Source organism: Ailuropoda melanoleuca, chromosome X (assembly GCF_002007445.2).
Source record: "Ailuropoda melanoleuca isolate Jingjing chromosome X, ASM200744v2, whole genome shotgun sequence".
NCBI classification, from domain to species: domain Eukaryota; kingdom Metazoa; phylum Chordata; class Mammalia; order Carnivora; family Ursidae; genus Ailuropoda; species Ailuropoda melanoleuca.
Genome location: NC_048238.1, coordinates 73,213,920 through 73,235,690, shown reverse-complemented (window position 1 = coordinate 73,235,690; position 21,771 = coordinate 73,213,920). Strand labels below are relative to the sequence as shown.

General features: G+C 35.4%; 1 protein-coding gene across 3 annotated transcripts in view; it reads right to left on the bottom strand.

The window, feature by feature from the left end:
• NRK (Nik related kinase) overlaps positions 1 to 21,771 on the bottom strand; it is a 132,854-nt gene that overhangs the window by 22,941 nt on the left and 88,142 nt on the right. For 2 of the 3 annotated variants that reach the window (XM_034649733.1, XM_019809123.2), the window contains exons 12-19: positions 20,542 to 20,605; positions 18,744 to 19,914; positions 16,232 to 16,339; positions 12,762 to 12,829; positions 10,509 to 10,603; positions 7,258 to 7,355; positions 5,892 to 6,256; positions 4,008 to 4,344 (exon numbers count right to left, since the gene is read on the bottom strand). In XM_034649733.1, the coding sequence (XP_034505624.1) occupies positions 4,008 to 4,344; positions 5,892 to 6,256; positions 7,258 to 7,355; positions 10,509 to 10,603; positions 12,762 to 12,829; positions 16,232 to 16,339; positions 18,744 to 19,914; positions 20,542 to 20,605 (2,306 nt within the window). The remainder of the gene's footprint in view (positions 1 to 4,007; positions 4,345 to 5,891; positions 6,257 to 7,257; positions 7,356 to 10,508; positions 10,604 to 12,761; positions 12,830 to 16,231; positions 16,340 to 18,743; positions 19,915 to 20,541; positions 20,606 to 21,771) is intronic. The other variant, XM_019809124.2, reaches the window with a different exon arrangement.

Sequence of the window (21,771 nt, the reverse complement as noted above, 5' to 3'; positions counted from 1 at the left end):
AAATCAATTTGACTTTATTCAGAGATTAACTGTTAAAGAAATATAATATGCCTAGAGGTCATTTGAAAAAGCGAATGCAAAATTTGTAGCATCTATAATTCTGCAACCTTTTAAAATCCACATCTATCAGAAGAATTCAACAATGTTATCAGAAGAGAGAGAACCTATATTGAGACAACTGATGTCAGAGGAAAAATTCAAGGAGCTGAAAATCTCTAGCAGTATGATTTGGGACCTAATATTAGTGGAATTTTTATCATATACTAGCTATATTGCTGGTTATTTACATATTATTGCAAATCCTTACCAACAACCCAAAAAATAAGTGTAATTAACTCCATTTTACTTATAAGGAAACAAAAACTTAACAAAATTAAATAATTTATTCAAATCATAGAGATAATGTAGGGGAACCAGAGTTAGAAGTCAAAGTCTGATTCTAAAGCTTATGTTCAACTATGCTATCCTAAACAGCCACTTGAAAAAATAAAAAAGCATCAGAGTTAGGGGTATTAATTTCACTTTGTCAAATGACAAAGCTTGTGATGGAAAATCAAGCAACATAAATTCAGGGTGTGACCATGCCTCACTGAAAATCTAGTTGGTTTCCATTAACTTACGTAGAAGAAACTCAAGGATAAAATCCACAAAATGTGACAGAATTTATGTGGGATGCCATATCCTGTGGAAAAACATACCAACTGTTTTTGGTAAGCCTGTCTGTTGATAAGCATTTTTTTGCATCTAAACAGTGATTCTTGGGATCCAAAGAGCTGTACTGCCCTGTCAAAGACTTGTTTTTATGACCTTTCCAACCACAAAAGTGTATAGCAACATGTCCTTTCAAATTAAAATGTAAGGAATGCCTACTCACTGTGTAAATGTCAAAAACATTCCTTGCAATAATTGGAGATACCCGAGGGAGCTATGAAAAGGATGATGGGACATCCTGTTTTAATGTCTTTAATTAAGATAGGTAAGTAGGGAGGGAGGGAGAGAGAAAGAGAGAGACGGGGTTGGGGGGAGACTTTCCCAACTCATACTGCTATCCCATTGGAAACTATCCAGGAAGTTTCTTTCCTTCATCGATTTCTTCCATAATTATTGTGTCTATCATAAACCAAGTCCCAGGTTGGGTCCTGGGATTGGGTGAGTGGGTAGAGAAAAGTAATCATGAATGGATTAAACATAGTTCCTGCCTTTTAAGAGTTCACAATCTAGTATGACAGAAAAGCAAGTTAATAACCAAATACTATGTCACAAGTACTAAAATGAAACTATAGGCAAAATGCTTGCAAACACAGAGGGAGGGGTATATAATTCCATCTTGAAAAGTCGAAGATTTTATATAAGTTGGATCATGAGAATGACTAATAAACCAAGCAGAGAAGACATGAGGGGGCAGCCTTATAGACAGAGGGAACAGCTCGCACAAGGTCACTAATTCACGAAGGAACATGGCATCTTGTAAGCCAGTTTGTGTGATAAGACAACAGGCTGGAAAAATGGAATGGTCTTTCCTCTGTAGGGAATCTCACCTGTGTTTTCAGATATCCAGATACTCCCTATTTGTCAAGAATTAGTTCAAATACCACATGCTCCAGGAAATCTTCTCTGTGATCATTCCTATTGATCTAGCATTGGTGAAACAATTTGAATATTTTTTATTATGTTCAGTTAGCCAACATATTTAGTTTTTGGTGTAGTGTTCAATGGTTCATTAGTTGCATATAATACCCAGTGCTCATCACCACACATGCCCTCCTTAATACCTATCACTCAGTTACCCCATCCCCCCACCCTCTTCTTTCTGTAACCCTCAGTTTGTTTCCTGGAGTCCAGAGTCTCTCATGGTTTGTCTCCTTCTCCGATTTCTTCCCATTCAATTTTCCTTCCCTTCCCCTGTGGTCCTCGGCAGTATTCCTTATGTTCCACATATGAGTGAAACCATATGATAATTGTTTTTCTCTGCTTGACTTATTTCACTTAGCATAATACCCTCCAGTTCCATCCATGTTGATGCAAATGGTGGGTATTCATCCTTTCTGATGGCTGAGTAATATTCCATTGTATATATGAACCACATCTTCTTTATCCATTCATCTGTTAAAGGGCATCTCAGCTCCTTCCACAGTTTGGATATAAGCAAGATGTTAGAGATAGACTTCAGGGTAGCAATCATGAAGTCAATAGCTAGGCTTGAAAAAAGCATTAGTGACAATATAGAATCTCTGACAGAAATGAGATCTAATCAGGTCGAACTTAAAAATGCTCCTACATTGTTGGTGGGAATGCAAGTTGGTACGACCACTCTGGAAAACAGTGTGGAGGTCCCTTAAAAAGTTAAAAATTGAGCTACCCTATGACCCCAGCCATTGCACTACTGAGTATTTACCCCAAAGATACAGACGTAGTGAGGAGAAGGGCCATATGCACCCCAATGTTCATAGCAGCATTGTCCACAATAGCCAAATCGTGGAAGGAACCTAGATGCCCTTCAACAGATTAATGGATTAAGAAGTTGTGGTCCATATATACAACGGAATATTACTCCGCTATGAGAAAGAATGAGTTCTCAACATTTGCTGCAACATGGACACCACTGGAGGAGATAATGCTAAGTGAAATAAGTCAAGCAGAGAAAGACAATTATTATATGGTTTCTCTCATCTATGGAACATAAGAACTAGGAAGATCGGTAAGAGAAGAAAGGGATAAAGAAAGGGGGGTAATCAGAAGGGGGAATGAAGCATGAGAGACTATGGACTCTGAGAAACAAACTGTGGGCTACAAAGGGGAGGGGGTGGGAGAATGGGATAGACTGGTGATGGGTAGTAAGGAGGGCACGTATTGCATGGTGCACTGGGTGTTATACGCAACTAATGAATCATCGAACTTTATGTCAAAAACCAGGGATGTACTGTATGGTGACTAACATAATATAATAAAAAATCATTTAAAAAAATGCTGTGAATGAGATGCAGTCTAAACTGGCTACTATTTGAGAATTTTTTTGTAATTTTTTATTATGTTATGTTAGTTATACAGTACTTCATTAGTTTTTGATGTACTGTTCAACCTATTTATAAATTCAGTAATGTTTTGTGAATGATAAATTCATTACCTAACACAATACATTACTTACATTTAAATTGTGTTAATAGTTCCTCAAAAAGTTAAAATGGAATCTAACAATTCCACTCTAGCAATTCTACATCTAGGAATTCCACTCCTGGGTAGATAACCCAAATAATTGAAAACAGGCACTCCAACAACAGATAATTATATACCAATATTTACAGCAGTGTTATTCATGATAGACAAAAGGTGAAAACGACCCAAGTGTCCCGCCACGGATGAATGGATAAACAAAATGTGACATATTCACAGAAAAGAATATTATTCAGTGTTAAAAGGAAGAAAATTCTGATACATGCTACAACATGGATGAACCTTGAAAATATTATGCTAAGTGAAATAAGCCAGACATAAAAGGACAAATACTGTATGATCTGCTTATATAAGGTACTTGGACAGAAAGTAGAATAGAGGTTACTTGGGACTGGTAGGAGGGATAATAGGGAGTTAATTGTTTACGATGATGAAAAAATTATAGAAATGAATAGTAATAATGGTTGTACAACATATTGAATGTACTTAATGCCATTGAATCATACACTTGAAATAGTTAAGATGGAAAATTCTGTTATGTAAATTTTACCACAATGATAACTTCCCTGAAAAAAAATTGTATGTGTTAAGAGACACTATCCCAAATGTGTGATCTGAGTAATGAAGGCAAACAAAAAATGCATTTTTGTCCCTGGAAGTAAATAGGAACCATCCAAATGAGAAGAAGTAAAGATCTACAGCTATATATTAAAATGTTTAAGGTTTTGGGACAGAAGTTAAAAACATGTTTGGAATGACTGAAACTGTGACATATCACATGAAAAAACAAATATACAAGGAGAGGAATTCATTCTCCTTTTCAAATGGTGTATTACCTCCTGTTGATATCCAAAGTCCTGGGATGTTGGTCTCTCCAATCCTTGACCATCTGTTTCTGAGCAATTTTCTCCTCCACTGGGTTCAAGGGCTCCACTTTCTTCATTGGTTCCACTGATTCCCTTACCTCCATTAATTTCCTTAACTCTTGTTCCATTGCTTACATTGGCTCCAAGTTCTTCATGGTCTCCAATGGCTGCACTGCCCCCACTGGCTACACTTTCTCCATGGCCTCTACTGACTCTCTGACTTCCACAGCTGCTACAGGTCTCTTCTCCACCATCACTTACATCTCTACCGTCTTGCTTGCAGCTTCCATCTCTGCCACAGCTTGGTCTGACAACAAGATCCAATTAATGATAGAAAGCCACTGAACACAAACACATTTGAAAGTCAGCAAATAAAACAGAATTAAGATGTATCTGATACATACGTACTATCTCTAGGAATGTTTTTGCTCTACGTGAACACTACCAGTATGATATGGACAAGAAAATTATCCCTATATCTTGTCAATCTTAAATACTGAATTAACACCATAGCCACCACCAATTCCCTGACTGCACATGGATGGCAGATGGAAGTGAATTTGCATACTTTATTAGGAACATGTGTTAGGTTAGCAGCAAAAATATGTTTTGTTTTGGGCGGGTTGCTTAAATAATAGACTACATGCATTAGCAACTTCACAGCCACAAAAATGATTAAGCCCATATTTTTGGCACAACTACAACATAATTGAATAATTGTTTTTGCAATATATTTAATTTCTGTTAATTTTAACATGTGCCTTGGTTTTCTAATGTGTACTGACTACTTTGCTAAAGAATCCCATTGATTTTTCTATTACTACCACCAGGAAATTCAGTAATATAGATCTCATTAAGCTAAGATAGTCATTTACTTAGTTGCTGAGAACACCAACCTTACCAAATGTCACAATGATTTTTTGCATTAAGAGACAACATATCCAGGTACTTATGATAATCTTAAAAGCAAATTTATTTGATGATGGAATTCCTGGTTGATTTTTTTATTTGGCAAAAAAGAAAAAATGTTGAATAATTTGTAGTCGGTTCTGCCATGTATATCCACCCAATAACATTTGAAAATTAACAAAACAATATATGGGTTTCGATATTAAAAAGCAAACAATTCTCTCATTGTTAATCATTTTTCTACAAGTGTAAACATTTATTATATTAAGTAATCTTTTTGAGAACAGTTTGAATACAAACCATGAGCATATGTAAATAAGAACAGACTGGCCTGTTTAGAATAGGAGAAAGGAACTATATATATAGCAAACAACTGGTGGCATGCCAAAAATATCACTTCACTAAATATTACCACTTTTGGCAGCTGCTATGTAAGAAGATAAAATTGAATGAGTACTGAATTTAGTTATAACAGTTTGCAGAATTCCAAGAATAATGGTGTGAGTACATTTCAGCCTAAAATTATCAAGTGAAAATCAAGGTTGCAATTCATTTTTCTCGGCGAATTTGGAGATTTTGTTTGCAAATATCAGGGCTTCATCTTACAGTAATTAAGTAGCACACTATTTGTCATCTCATTTCATATACTCACTGTGGTTTTAGAGGATAAGATGATTCAGTAGCATTAATTTTAATAGAAACATCAACAACTGCAGTTATAAAGAACTTAATACTTGAATACAAATAAAATATAGTATACAAAATGCAAAATTAAGTGTTTTGTATTAAAATAATTTAAAATCTATTATTGAAAATCAACCATTTAATAATATGCAAGTGCAATTCATTCACCATCTTGGTAATAAAATCTGAAAGTAAAACAAAGATGCAAATAGTTCTGAAATTCCAAAACTTTGGTAGTGCAAATAATATAGAAAAACCAACCTTGGCCAACAAGGAGCATCATCATGATTACTGTCTTTGTCATCAGTATCTTCATCGTTGTCATTATCATTATGATCTTCATCAACATCATTAACCTGATCAACCTTGTTATCCAAGTCATCATTGCCATTGTCATGGTCATAGGTGTCCTCGTAAGCATCATTAGAATCATCATCACCACCATCAGTATCAGCACCAGTATCATAGAGTTCAACATAATCACCATCCTCTTCAGGTGGCTGAATGACAGGTGCAGGAGTTAACCAATCATTCCGGAAGATTTCAGAGAGTGCATTATAGCCTACCCATTCATTTGTCAAGTAAACAGGGGGTGATATTTTTCCTACTTTAAATCCATCTGGAACCTGTGTGCACAAGAAAGGTTAATGTAGTCTCCAGTAGCCTTTCATTTTCTAGAATTCTAGATGGGAAAGTTTCCAGGCTGACAATATTTTAAAATATATTTTCAACTGAAATGAAGGTGTTTACTCACTAGATAAAGCAACATTTTTGTGAGGATAATATGCCAAAATCCAAACTTTAGGCTATGATCAGTAACAGTCTTTCTGGCTCACACAGGGCGAAATTTACTCTTTTTTATTACCCTTACTTTTCTGCTGAGGAGTAGATATTTGATTTTGGTGATAGAGAGTAGAACAGCTTTGATATTCTATAGAAGATACAGCTATTTTTTTCCTTTCATTTTATTCTGTGATATTAAGATTAACACATAGCTCTTAAAATTGATATGTTAATTTCCAAGCTCAGTTTTGTACATAGGTTGTCTTAAAGTCAAACACTTCCAAGAAACAAATTAATATAAATCCACCTTTAAGTATGGTAAGTTTATAAGCAACTTTTAGGCAATCTGAAAGAAATGTGTATGTGGTAGGGTAGGAAAAATTCCAAAAATAAAATGGAATGACCTGAAAGCACACTGCAAAAACAATTGGAAGAATGTTTATGCTTTCAGAGGGCATTTTATTTCTTCCCAAATGTTTATTTTTATGCATTGCCTTATTATCCAAGAAATTATATTAGACAAAAAGTGAACATCTAGCTTCTACTCCTTGATTTGAGATTAGCTTCTACAAAGACTTTTTTTTATCACTCCACTCTGAATATATTCTGATAAAAGAATGTGAATATAAAAATTTTATGATCAATTAAATGTTTCTCCATTTCAAACTTAATTTCTAGATTTCATATTCTGTATATTCACATAGCAATGGAAATCTATCTTTGAAAGATTAATTAAAAAATTAACACTTTGGTCTTTCCCTCAAGTGAAGATGAAAAAATATAAGTCTAAAGATACTAAAAAAAACCCCAGATAAATGTGTTAAAAGTTAAATTGGAAACTTACGTGGACATCAACCAGCAACTTCTGATCAATAGTGGAATAAGGCGGTGATGACTGGGACCTCCTCCCGGTCACAGGACTCTCTTCCTCAGAAGAAGATTCTGTGGAATGACAAAAAGACATTAGTAAGAGTTATGATTGCAGCCATTGCCTTCACTTTTATAGTGTACCAGTTCAATACCTTGGTATTTTCCTTGTAGCCCTTTTCCCCTCAGGAAATATCACCTAATAAATTCTCATGGGGCCAGGATCCTAGATTCTGTTTGCAGGGGTAGTGACAGGCTCAAATTTGTTGTCTGTAGATCTACATGGCTTTTCTGTTTTCAATATTAAGTGTACACTTGCTAAATATTTCTATTTGTGTGAGAAGATTCAGTAAGACTGGTAGACAGTTTCATTTAAAAAATAATATGGGGGTACCTGGGTGGCTCAGTCATTAAGCATCTGCCTTTTGGCTCAGGTTGCGATGCTGGGGTTCTGGGATTGAGCCCCACATCGGGCTCCCTGCTTAGTGGGGAGCCTGCTTCTCCCTTTCCCACTCCCCCTGCTTGTGTTCCCTCTCTCACTGTCTCTTTCTCTATCTCTGTCAAATAAATAAATAAATAAAATCTTAAAAAAACAATATGTATCAAGAACAGGAAGGGGCTAGGTGGTATCACTGGCCTCCCATATTAACCAGTAGAAAAAGAGCCCAGCAGTGCATTAGAAGATGATAGATTAGACAAAACTCTCAAGAGGACAGTTGACCCTGCAATCTTTTTTTTTTGCTTATTAAAATTATGTTTTATTAATTTGAAAGCTTGAATAATACATTCATATGGATCAAAAATTAGAAAAAAAACACAAAAATGTATATGCCCCCTATATGACCCTGCAATCTTAATCCCCCAGTTTCCACTCAATGATATATCCTGAAGTATTTCAATACAGTTGAAAAGCAAACCACTGAAAAGAGACAAAACTTAACCCTTTTTATAAAGCTGGGAATCTTTCTATAGTGATATTGTGCACTAGAACTTTTTTCAGTAAGAGAAATGTTCTGTATCTGCATGTCTAATACAGTAGCCAGTAGTCTCACATGGCTCGTGAACATTTGCAATATTGCCCGTGTGCCTGAGGGGTTAACATTTTAAGTTTAGTTTTAATTTGGCCAGTTGCTATCACAATGTGCAGCTAAATCCATAGTGTAAATATTTCCATTTAAAATGCAAATTTAGGAGCCCCTGGTTGGCTCAGTTGGTAGAACATGCAACTCTTGATCTTGGGGTTGTGAGTTTGAGCCCCACATTGGGTGTAGAGATTACTTAAAAATTAAAAAACGATCTTTAAAAATGCAAATGTACCTGGATTAGAAGTGTGGATTTTTTTATATTAAGATTTATGGTACAGTAAATAACACCTGTGGTTAAAATTCAGTGATAGTATTTAGGCTCAAAAATCAGTAGATCTGGCTGAGTATACTTAGAAAAAGCTTCACCGAGGGGGCACTTATATTCCTGCTTATTTTTTTATGTGCTTGGATTTTAAGATAAATAGTCCTATCCCTTTTTTATTTGCAACCTTGCTATATATAGTCAAGGTATAGACCCTACAACTCCAAAAATCATGTATTTACAAATACTGTTATCCTTTGAGTGTATTATCTGGAATACATCCTGCAATTTGTGTCTGCAACTTTTGGCATTGTACTTTTGCGGTTTATTGTCTTTCTTCAGAAAATCATTTTTTCTCAAGTCCCTGTGTGTGTTGTTAGACTAAATAAGAAGTTTGGATGAGTGTTTGAGATTTTGAGGCAAATTTGTAGTATGGTGTTCTGGTTTCCTGCATAATAAATTATGTAATTTCGTGGGAACTTCAAATGGTCTAGGTAGAGCACACACAAAAATAATAGAATTTTAGAGCTGAAAAGAACCTCAGCTATTATCTACACAGAAGCTATCCCCTACTCACTCTCCTCCCAACCAATGTTCATGACTGCTTTGGGACCTAATCTAGAATTTCTTTTTTTTTTTTTTTTTTTTTTAAAGATTTATTTATTTGACAGAGATAGAGACAGCCAGCGAGAGAGGGAACACAAGCAGGGGGAGTGGGAGAGGAAGAAGCAGGCTCATAGCGGAGGAGCCTGATGTGGGACTCGATCCCATAACGCCGGGATCACGCCCTGAGCCGAAGGCAGACGCTTAACCGCTGTGCCACCCAGGCGCCCCCTAATCTAGAATTTCTTGATTTGGGAAAAGGCAGAATGAATAAACCTTAAATTTTTAGGTGTTTGCCCACTATTAATAAAATTAGTCCTAGCCAAACCAGAAAGATTCTGGGGAAAATATTCTTAAAGTTTCTTTTGATTCAGGTTTATTTTATTTCTTGTAAGATAATATTTCTGCATGAAAGGACTATTAAAAGAATTCTACCATTATCTGAGTCTCCCAAGAAGAACGGGTTTTTTAAGTTCATGTCTTCAAAATATTTGATTTTGGTAGAGTATACCTATATATCTTTGTTATTATTAACATTTTAATAAAGTCTGTATTCTACATTATTATAGATGACTTGAGAACTCAGTCAGGCATTTTGCCCTTGCTGAACTTATTTGGATTGCTTACAAGTACACAATGCCAGATTTTATAATCTAAATCCTAACTTTTGGCTTTGTTTATTTCAATATTTCAAAAATCTATAATTTATTTAAACTCTCAAAACACTTGTTTTGAAATTCATATCACAAATTGTGAAGTCATTTCCTATGATTTTATTACTTTTTCATGTATTTGAGTAAAAACATCAATTTGTAACATTTAGGTATGTTTATGAGATACTGTATATATTTTACTTTGGGGTGGTGAAATAAATAGATAAATAAAACACATGCCCACAACTACTCCATCTACTACTTCAATATGTTTAAGGATTGCCTATAAATTTTAGCCTGTTAGAAAGGCCTCTTCCAAGTTCCTTTTCCATGTTTTTCACATATGGTACAGAGACCAAAGTTGGCACCCCCCACCTCCCTAGACACATTCCTAATTACTACACAACTTAAAGAAAAAAACTTTAGAAAAATTACTTTCCATTTCTCAAAGGTCACCACTGACCACCCAATTGCCAAATTCAATGGCCTCTTGGTCTTAATTCTATGTGGCTTCCCTAACACTTTTGATTCATTCCTTTTTGAAGTTCTTTCTTCACTTCTGCAATATAAACTGTTAAACATTAGCTCTGTGTTTTGACTGTTTAAAGTCTGTTCTTTGAATCACCTGATGCTGCTGGGCAATTTTGAGGATTTTGCGAACTCCTTTGTCTGATGTCAATGGGCTTCTGAGCTTGTTCCAAAACAGACTGCTGAGGAACACTAAATGAAAAGACAGAAAAGCATATGCCATGTCCTAATATTTATAAAGGGAATGTACAGCTCAAAATCAAGACCAACACAAACTTTTAGGTATATGGGTATATATCAAACTAAAAAGAAGTAGAGCTTAAGCAATATTTCTAAATTTCCATTTTTCCTCAAATGTGCTATTTTATCTAGAACAGAGAAACAATTTCCAAAATATAAATAAAATGTTTCCATATAGACTATGTTTCCTTCACATATCATATTTAATTTCTAAAAATTCAGACATTATTATATACCTAGTAACAGTGATAAAAATAATAGTGTACATGAGGATTTTAATAAGATGAGAAGCTGTTACTGTTATGTCAAATATTCCACTATTATCATTCTGATTTGGAATTAGCATTTTTTAATGTCTTGTTCCTGATTTAGATAGATGGATGGACATACAAATAGGACACTTTAGTTTTTAATATTCAAATTCAGGGAATATTTAGAACGCTTTTTTGGACTGTTGCTGCTAAATTTTATGTCACTTTGTAATTTCTATATAGGAAGGGCTTTGGTTATTGATCTAGGCCTAGAACAGACAAGAGTCTTTTCTATGACCCCAAATTTCAGGAAAAACTCAAGATAATATGTTTGCTATTCATAAATTTAAAAATATTTTTATAATGGGAATAGCCAATTCTAGTTTGACAGTAATATTAATTTTTATGTATTGGATTTTATTAAAGATATATCCTATGATATCAAAAAGATATACAGAATTAAACTGGTTTCTCCCTTGTGGTCAGAAGGAGCATGACAACTTATTCACTGAATAAAGAGAGAGCAAAAGTTCCTAATCTTGCTTTCTAATTTTCCAAGACTTCTGCATACCTAAAATCTAAAGACATAAATATATGGGGTTTTAAATAATAATGAGGTAGTAGTATACATACTACATACCGTCAACTCTGTGCAATCTGTCCAGTATCTTGAATATAACAGACGCTCGATAAATATTTAGTGAATGACTGAATGAATGAATATAGGCTAAGTTTTCTCCATTATAATCTGGAGTTGGAGGGGATATGATTTTCAAGGAAAATCTACGTTAAAATTTAGCTTTCAGGGGCACCTGGATGGCATAGTCAGTAAGCGTCCAACTCTCGTTTTTGGCCCAGGTTGTGATCTCAGGGTTGTGAGATCAAGCCCCATCAGGCTCTGCATTCAGCATGCAGTCTGCTTTAGATTCTCTCTCCCTCTCCCTCTGTCCCTCCTACTTGTGCTCTTTCTCTCTCTAAAATAAATAAATATTTTTTTGAAGATTTTATTTATTTATTTGACAGAGAGACAGCCAGCAAGGGAGGGAACACAAGCAGGGGGAGTGGGAGAGGAAGAAGCAGGCTCCCAGCAGAGCAGGGAGCCCAATGTGGGGCTTGATCCCAGAACCCTGGGATCACGCCCTGAGCTGAAGGCAGATGCTTAATGACTGTGCCACGCAGGCGCCCCCATAAAATAAATAAATCATTAAATAAATAAACAAGTAAATAAATCTATTTAGCTTTCAAATATAACGCTTTGCAAATAACATCTAAAATATGAAATATGATCTTTGAAAATTACTGATGATCACCAATATTACAGAGCTAAAAAATAGTTACCAGTACAAAATATCATTGATGTAATACGAGTTTTAGATTTGATTTTTCCCATAGGTCATTTCAGGCTTCCCCATTCCATGGCATTAGTTTCTGAAATTAGGAATTGTGTGTGTATTTTAACATGTAGTACATGTATATGATATTCATGATGTACTGCATGGTAAAATGTATAACTGAAGTACATGATACACATGAAGTTTCACATCTTTTTATTATAAAGTACTAACTGAAAGCTGTCAAAGAATTCCTTGACATTTCTTTTAATAAATTGTGGATCTTATCAGCTATTTATTAAACTAAATGACACTGAGACTGCAGTATGTCCAAATATGAAAGATCTAGTTAATGGGTTGCTGCAGTTAAGGTTTTAAGTACAGGCTGATGGTATCATTAGTGATGATGTTTTTATTAATGTTTTAGTTTTGACTTTACATAAAACTTAGTGTCAAATATATATGCTTTAATTTTCCGTGTGATAGTAAATTATGAGTAATTTGAATATAAAAATCAGAGACACATACTTTGAAGAGAACTTGACACGGTGTGCACAATTCTGATTGTAAGGCACTGAAGTAGATCTTTCTTGGACCTTAAAGACAATGCAATACTTTGGTGAAATTTTTTACCATAAATTCTTTTGAGTTATTAATTCATTGCAAAAATTCATTTCTTTATATAGAGAGAGTTCACTAAAAATCCAACTTATAAATCTGATTTTCATAACTAAATTGTATTTTCATAATTACTTATAACATTAGAACTGCTTAACCATAATTTTTTATGGTATCCTGGAATTTTAGTATAATAACATATTCTGGAGATTATATAACCAAACACTCTAATTTTATTTTTGAGGAATCTGTACCCCAGAGAGGAAAAATCACTTTTCTAAGAATTTTACATCCAGTTAAAGAATATCTATAATCAGAATGTAGGTCCCTCAACTGCTAACTTAATGCTCTATGTTTTCATATTACTTTTATATCAAGCCCAGATTTCTCATTCAGAATTTAATCTCAAACTGCTCAATCACCTTTTTAAGTTAACTCTAGATTTTTAAAAGTTGTAACACACATACAACACACCAATTAAATCTCTCAAGTGTCGAAAGTGTCCCACCTTCAAGAAATTGTTGTTTTCACTTTACAATTGGACTGTAATGTCATAATCAGTGTTCTAGTACTTTTTCAATTCTAAATGAATTACTTTGGTTTCTATTAATTATTCATTCATCTAATATAGCAAAATACTTGAGAAAGAGCACATATAATAAGCCAACATCCATCAGTGAGGCAGATTTATTTTCTGTCAACATTAGTAGATAGGACCATGTAGTATTGTCTTGCCTCATTTAGTTTTATATCATCAGGTTTCTACTTAAAATAGTTTTTAGCTAGGGGTGCCTGGGTGGCTCAGTTGGTTAAGCGTCTGCCTTTGGCTCAGGTCATGATCCCAGAGTCCCAGGATCAAGCCCCACATCGGGCTCCCCGCTCAGCAGGGAGTCTGCTTCTCTCTCTGATCCTACCTCCTCTCATGCTCGCTCTCTCTCTCTCTCACTCTTTCTCTCTCTCATGTGAATAAATAAATAAAATCTTTAAAAAAATAGTTTTTAGCCAACTAAAAAAAAGGCTATTCTGACATTCAATAAGGCAGTCACAGTAGATTCCTTAGAAAGAAAAATTAAACGTGTTACTTTTTTTTAAATCTATTATTTTCATGCTGATAAAGTCACTCTATAGTTTCTAGAGACTGCGCTAACATTACTACACTATTTTCTATGTAGTGACTTATCAAGGTTATCTTTAAACTCTGACAGATGGGTAAGAAATGAGAAATGTTAATTGTTCACATGTTTTGCTAATGAGCACTTCCAAATATAACCAGATGTTTGGCAGTATGCACAATAAGCATCTGACTTTTTCCACATTTGATTCAGATACCTGGCATTGTATTGACCCAGTTTAGGCCTCTTGGTTTATGAAACTGATCTCAGAAAGTTTATTGACACTAGTAAACCAGAGACCAGGATTACTCAGAAAAGATAAAGGCCAAAAATAAGAAAAGCTAATGTCTGATATGAATTGGCTGTATTTTGTCCAAAACATGGAAAGATGATTAGTAAGAATAGCATATATAAGGCAAATGATGCATTCCAAGTCAATCAGGCACAACTCATTATATTTCCTGCTGAAAAACACACGCTTAAGGTAATAATCATTATTTGAGAGTAGGAATAAAGTCATAATTTAATAAGGCAGAGAGAGAGACATAAGGCCTATTGTAATTAAATAATACAATCCAGCTTATGTTTCTTCTGCCAGTGGTTAGTATTTATAAAGCAATACTCTGTTATTCACTTGAAAGGATTGTTAGTATCTGAAGTAACATATTTAAAAAGGAAAAATGTCCATGAAAGACATCATAGTGGAGTACGCTGAAGCATCTAGAAGAAAAATATATAGTGAACTTGGGCCCTTGTGCAGATTAAGAGCAACAATGAGACTCCTGGCCCACTATTAGTAAGGCATGAATTTCTGTTTTTCACCAGCAACCTGCTCATCCTTGGTGACCAAGAAATTTTTAGATGGCTAGCTGTTAGGAATGCTGGCTATGGGGGCACGTGGATGGTGCAGTCGTTAAGTGTCTGCCTTCAGCTCATGGCATGATCCCGGTGTTCTGGGATCAAGCCCCACATCGGGCTTCTCCGCTGGGAGCCTGCTTCTTCTTCTCCCACTCCCCCTGCTTGTGTTCCCTCTCTCACTGGCTGTCTTTCTGTCAAATAAATAAATAAAATCTTTAAAAAAAAAAAAGGAATGCTGGCTATGATGGTAATACCCTGTCCACGTGGAAACCGAAACTGCAACTTGGGCCTCACCAATACCCTAAGCTAAATGCTTGTTAATATAGTCGTGAAAACAGAAGTCAACCTGGACATGTGGACTGACTTGATTATTCATATAAGTGTAAAAAAATAAACCACAGATTAAATGACCCAGACCCTGTCATAAACTACATAACAGAATAATCAAGGGAAAGATATGTGTGATTGTGTTACAAGCTGAACTACACAAGGATTTTATGGGGAATATTTTTACTTAAAAGAATGACTGACAATACAAACTATGATTATTCAACTTGGGTATTTGGCAGGCATTTTCTTTAAAATCAGTGAAGTCAGCCTGGCAATTCAAGGGGGAAAATAACTGATTTTATTTGTTAGCAATGATAAAATTGAGCTTTGACGTGAAAATTAAAATTTTAAATTTATTATCTGTCACCACACACTTGACTTATCAATACTCAATAATTTTTCTGATGAAACTGGTAACATTAACAAATGCTATTTATTGACATTGTAGAATGAGATGTGTACATACTTGGAAAGATCTACATACACACTGAACCAATGTTTTCCAACTGGCCAAAATATAAAAATACAAAATTGTACATGAGCAAAACATCTATTCATAGCATACAATAGAACATTGGATTTTAATATTTCTGAATATGCAAAATTTCACTGATAGGGTTTTAAATTCCACTTCTGTAGTTTTGGTATATTATCAAAGAATATCCACAATTATTTGAAAAAGCTATGAAAATCCTCCCTTCCCAACTACTTATTTGTGAGAAGCCAGGTTTTACTCATATACTTCAACGTAAACATATGGCAACAAATTGAATGCAGAAGCAGATATGAGAATCCAGTTGTTTTCCATTAAGTAAAACGGAAAATAGTTATTTTTTATTAAAAGTATGTTTCTTATGTTGACATGTAATACTTTTATTTACTTTGAAATGAATGAATAAATATTTTAAAATTTTTATTTTAATTTCTAATTCATTAAATATTGAATGACACCATCCACATAAACAATTTTTTGGGGTCTTCATTATTTAAGAGTATAAAGATACCCTGAGACCAAAATGTTTAAGAACCACTGTTCTAGGCACTTATTAATGTCAAAGCAACACATACTGAGAAACTTGCCTCATTTCCTTTAGGATTTGGAACGTATGGTTGCAGTGGTTCTATTTGGACTTCAGCTTGAATTGAATGAAATACTTCATCATTGTCTGATGATTCATCTCCTTTGTCCTTTGAAACAAAAAAGGAAAATAAATATTTTAATTGTTGTTAAAATGCAAATGATAGGAGCAACTTTATCTTCACAATGTACAACTTTAAAGAATAATTTTCAAATATTAAAATTGATTTAAATCAGTAGATTCTAATAGTTTTTGATTCTGGATTCCCTTTAGTATCTGAGGAGCATCTAACTGCATATAGACACACATGTCTGCATATATTTTCAGGGGGATCATTGACCACCTGTAGCTAATCTATTGGACCCAGGTTAAGAATATTTGATTAAAGCTTAACTCATAACCCCAAACTGTCACATTTAGTAGGCAGTTAAAACTATGAAGTTTGGTCCTCCTGTGCAATGAAGATCTGTAATACAGCAGTGCAAATATTTCTCACTAATTGAGCTCCAGGAGTTTAGGAAAGTTTCTGTTTTCATATTTAAGCCAATCAACATTATTTCTTCAACTCATACAGAGTAATGAAAATGAGTTTTCTCTCCTTTAGTTAATTGAAGAATTCACATACATCTCTAAATACTAACAAATTTTTAGGCAATTCAAAAGATCTATGACTTTGAGTTAGTATAAATTACTTTTTTATATTTTCTTTAAAAATCACACATAAAATATGAATGCTTATACAAGATCCTAGGGTCATGGGACTGGTAACTTATTTATTACTTTTTCTTCCATCTTATTTTTTTATTATTATGTTCAGTTAGCCACTAGCTTTTGATGTAATGTTCAATGATTCATTAGTTACCTATAACACCCAGTGCTCATCACAGCACGTGCCCTCCCCCAATACCCATCACCTTGTTACCCCGTCCCTCCCCCCACCTGGTCCCCTCCGAAGCCCTCAGATTCCCCCCCCCAGTCCATAGTCTCTCATGGTTCATCTCCCTCTCTGATTTTCCCCCCTCAGATTTTCCTCTTTTCCCCTATGGTCCTCTGTGCTATTGCTTATGTTCCACATATGAGTGAAACCATATGATAATTGTCTTTCTCTGTTTGACTTATTTCACTTAGCATAATCCCCTCCAGTTCCATCCAAGTCCATGCAAATGGTGGGTATTCATCGATTTTAGAATGGCTTCTCACATGTATATTTAAAACACCGAATGACAATAAGCATGTGTCATGCTACCAATGCTATGAGTCTTGCAGGGCTGCATACGTCTTTTCCATAAACACAAAACCCATTAGATTTAAGTGTTACTAGTCCTCATTGAAATTAGTCACTAGCATTTTTAGATGCCTTAATTTCAGGCAAATATCCCTACTCTAGACTCATATTTTCACTTCTCTATATGGTTTCTTTCTCTATCTCCCCCTCTGTTGGGAGTAGACATCCATTTCCCCTTTTGGGCCTTTGCTCACTGCTTTTACCTTTTCTCAAGTTAAACATGTTAGGGAAATAACATTTGCTTAATTGGCTCAATGGACAAGCCAAAAGACTCACTTATCCAGACATTCAGACAAGATACATTTGTAACTACTACATTAATTATTATTAGATAAGTGAATGCTGATACCAGGGTTTAATTTAGGATTCCTTTATTTAAATGAATGCTGTGAAGTATTAGAAAACAAGTGCTCTCCTAATCCCATTGACCTCATTAATGCGCTTATAAAGCCCACAAACCCTTCAGTGTCAGATTAGATCTGCCTGATTGAATTCATTAACTCCAGCCAAATTATATTCATTTATATTAGAGAATTTGAAAGAATGAAGCTTTGACTATTCCAAAATAAGATAAAGATATTAACATTTTGCATGTCAAAAGAGTACAGAGATGAATTTAACTTGTGTCATGTTCTATGCAGAGACTTCATTGACTAATTATGTAAAATGGTGGAAAATTAGTGAGACAAGTCATACATGTAGCAAATACAAAATGTTTTGGAAACTGCTTTTCTGTTTCATTTTAACCTTGATTTAAACATCCTGAAATTAAAAATTAAAAATTCACTTAAATAGAACAGTTCTGCATTCTATGGGAAGAAAGACAAATTAACTTAGAGGTTAGGGAACAAAACCAAAATTGTTTTATGTGTTTACTTTAATGACTTATATTTGAAATTTTGAACTATGACAGTAATTTTCAAAGATCCAAAATAGTAATTTTAAATGTCCTTATGTTGTCCCTTCATTGGTTAATAATTAAAGCTATGTCTCTACAAAGACACTAAACAATTACCTGAATCATTCAAGCCAATTTTTCTTTTTCAAATTTAGTCATAATTATCTAAAAATGTTAAGATAATTTATTTGAAGTACAAATTATTAAATTAATATTCTCTGGGACACAAGGAATATTTATTTCATTTGGTCTTAACATAAGGAAACATGAGCATGAACTAGCGCGTTTTCTCTGCATATTTGATTCAGTAAAAATATCAGAAACTCTTACATTTGCAACTTGTCTCAAATCTTCCTCATGCTGATTAAAGATATCCTCCCATCTCCGCTGGCGCCTTCTTCGCCTGCAGGCTTCTAAATCTGAGAGCTCAAACTCTTCAGGTCTCCTTGATAACTTTGCCCGGAACCTCTTTGGTGATAGTCTTTTTGCCAAAGCCTGCCTTAAACTAGAAACTTTTGATTTTTTCTTCTGTGCCTGCTCTGGTTGAGAGTAAAACATGTTTGAAGACAGGTTTTCCATCAAGGTTTGCAGTGGACCAAGTGGCTTTGAGTTATGTGAGTTTGGTGCTCGAAGTAAGTCTCTTGATAATCCCTCCATCAGCTCTTGAACTGAGCCAACTGCCTGTGGGGGCTCTAGTGCCCAGGCCTGTGCTTGAGGTGACCCTTCAGTTTGCCCCTCTACTGGAATGAGTACCTGAGTATCCAAATGTAGTGGCAACAGCACGTGGTGGTTCTGTGACAATAGGGGCAGGAACACCTGGGCATGTACTCGTAATGACTCAGGTTCCTCTGACTCAGTCTCTGCCTGGGTGGGCTCAGCAGCCTGTTCCTGTACTTCTGGCTGTTCGGGTAACTGGTTCTGCTCCAGCTGCTGTTCGGGTACCTGGTTCTGCCCCTGCTGTTGTTCAGGGGCCTGACCCTGCCTTTGTTGTTGTTCAGGTACCTGATCTTGCCCCTGAAATTCCTCTGGTACCTGGTCCAGATCCTGTGGTTCTTCTGCTGTCTGGGGCTGGGCCTGAGCCTGCTGCTCTTTTGGTACCTGGGCCTGTACCTGTAGAGGCCTAGGTGCCTTAACCTGAGCCTGTAGTGGCATGAGCATCCAGGCTGCCCTCCGTAGTCGTGGAGGTGCCTTAATCTGCATCTGTAGGGGCCTAGATGCCTTAGCCTTAACCTGAGCCTGTAGTGGCATAAACACCCGAGCTGCCCCTTGCAGTCGCTGAGGTGCCTGGGCTTGCCCCTGTAGAGGCCTAGGTGCATTGTCCTGAGCCTGTAGTGGCATGAACACCCTGGCTGCTCCCTGTAGATGCTGAAGTGCCTGGACCTGTGGCTCTTCTCGATCAGGTAACCACCTTGGCTGAGAGGGTTCTCCATGCAGAACTCTAAGTGGTCTGCATCTACTGCTGGTTGGCAGTCTCAGAAGCTCATGAGTACAAGAAGGTCCTCTAGAAATAAACATACAAATAATTGCTATATAGTAAGAATTGTCAGTGGAGTGAAGCCACTTGAGGGAAATGCTTTTATTTTTAAAAATGGTAATTTTGTGCAATAAAGATATTTTCAGTAAATCTTTTTTTTTAAAGATTTTATTTATTCACTCAACAGAGATAGAGGTAGACAGCGAGAGAGGGAACACAAGCAGGGGAGTGGGAGAAGAAGAAGCAGGCTCCCAGCAGAGGAGCCTGATGTGGGGCTCCATCCCAGAACGCCGGGATCACGCCCTGAGCCGAAGGCAGACGCTTAACCGCTGTGCCACCCAGGCGTCCCTCAGTAAATCTTTTTTGAATCATTCCTGTAATGTCTGAAATAGTCTTTGTATTATTAATATACTCAATATTAACTATCTAATAATCTACTTGATCATTCTATTGCCAGAAATTAAAGAATATTTGAGTAGAAATAACAATTTTTCCTCAACATTTCCATTTGAGTATCTTTTGAAAATATAGAGAGCTGTTACTTGTTGTATCAGAAGGGATTAAGCTCTTCTGAGTCAAATGCCAACACTATAGAATCAACCATCTTACATAAATTGCTAACAACAAATTATATTTATAATTTATCTAACACACCTGAATCTTCTCATGGTGTATTGCTCCTTAATAGCTTCTTCTCTTTCAAAGATCAGAGGTATTCCTTTTTATAAAAGAGAAAAAAATAATGAAAAAAATGAGCAGAGATTAGTGTAATCCACCTTAGTGAATTTTCACCCTTTAATGCTCAGGATGCCAAGTGAATTACAAGGACAAGAGGGTAAACCTTCAAATCACACTTGGTTGGTAATATGGACAATATCCTAGTTCCTAGGCCCAGTTTTGCAGCACAGTGAAGCTATTGCATACAGACTAATTTCTCTGGGCACAGGAAAGGAAATTTAGCAATTTAGTAGCTGCAATTCTAAAGAGAAATAATTGAGAAAAAGGGAGAAAGAAACAAGAAAAACTCTATAGATGGGTGTTGAACATGGCTTAAAGGTGTGTGATCTAAATGTGAGGACTTTATGGCTTGGGCCTACCCTATCTTTGGTCCTTTCAATGAGGATCATTGAAAATGAAGATCAAGATCTTTGCTCTTTCCAATGAGAAGGTAGAAATATAAATTCTGGATTTTACGCTTAACACATTCAACATATTCAGCTTCTTTCATTTCAGCTACGCTCTACTGAAACATAGAAGTTTACAAACAAGAGTGCTCTTTTGAATTTTCTAAACAAAAGTGTTTAGGGCAGCTGTATTTACATCTATGTAATTCCCACATAAATGTGACTTTTCCTGCAGGTAACATTTTGGAAGTCTTGCAACTCTGGAAATTAACAAATTCTCAAGCAGAAATGGTTCTTTCTGCCCCCATTTGAGACTAGCTGGTTTTTGTGATGCTGGTCCAATGAATTTTCACCTATGTTTAAATAAATTAATTTCTGCTGCTTCTCACTCCAAAATAGTATACATATAGTTATGTAGATGGAAGAAACTCTACTGCAGTCAATCCTGTAGCTATTCTGAGAATGACTACTATTAGTTTCCAGTTTCCCCTTTTCCACTATATCACCAGTATCAATACTGCCTATGGTGCCCCAAATTAAATGTGGAATATGCCATACAATACAAAGTTAAAATTTCCTAAGTAGTTTAATCTGGATTTGATGAAAGTCCATCCTGCCATTTTTGGCATTAATATATAGAAACTAAGTTTTAGTTGTATAAATTAGTCCTTTTAATTACTTCTTGTAGCTGGAGATTAGTGCATAAAACAAAGTATGGTACACAGAAATTACTTCAAGATTAACAGTCAATAGATAATTA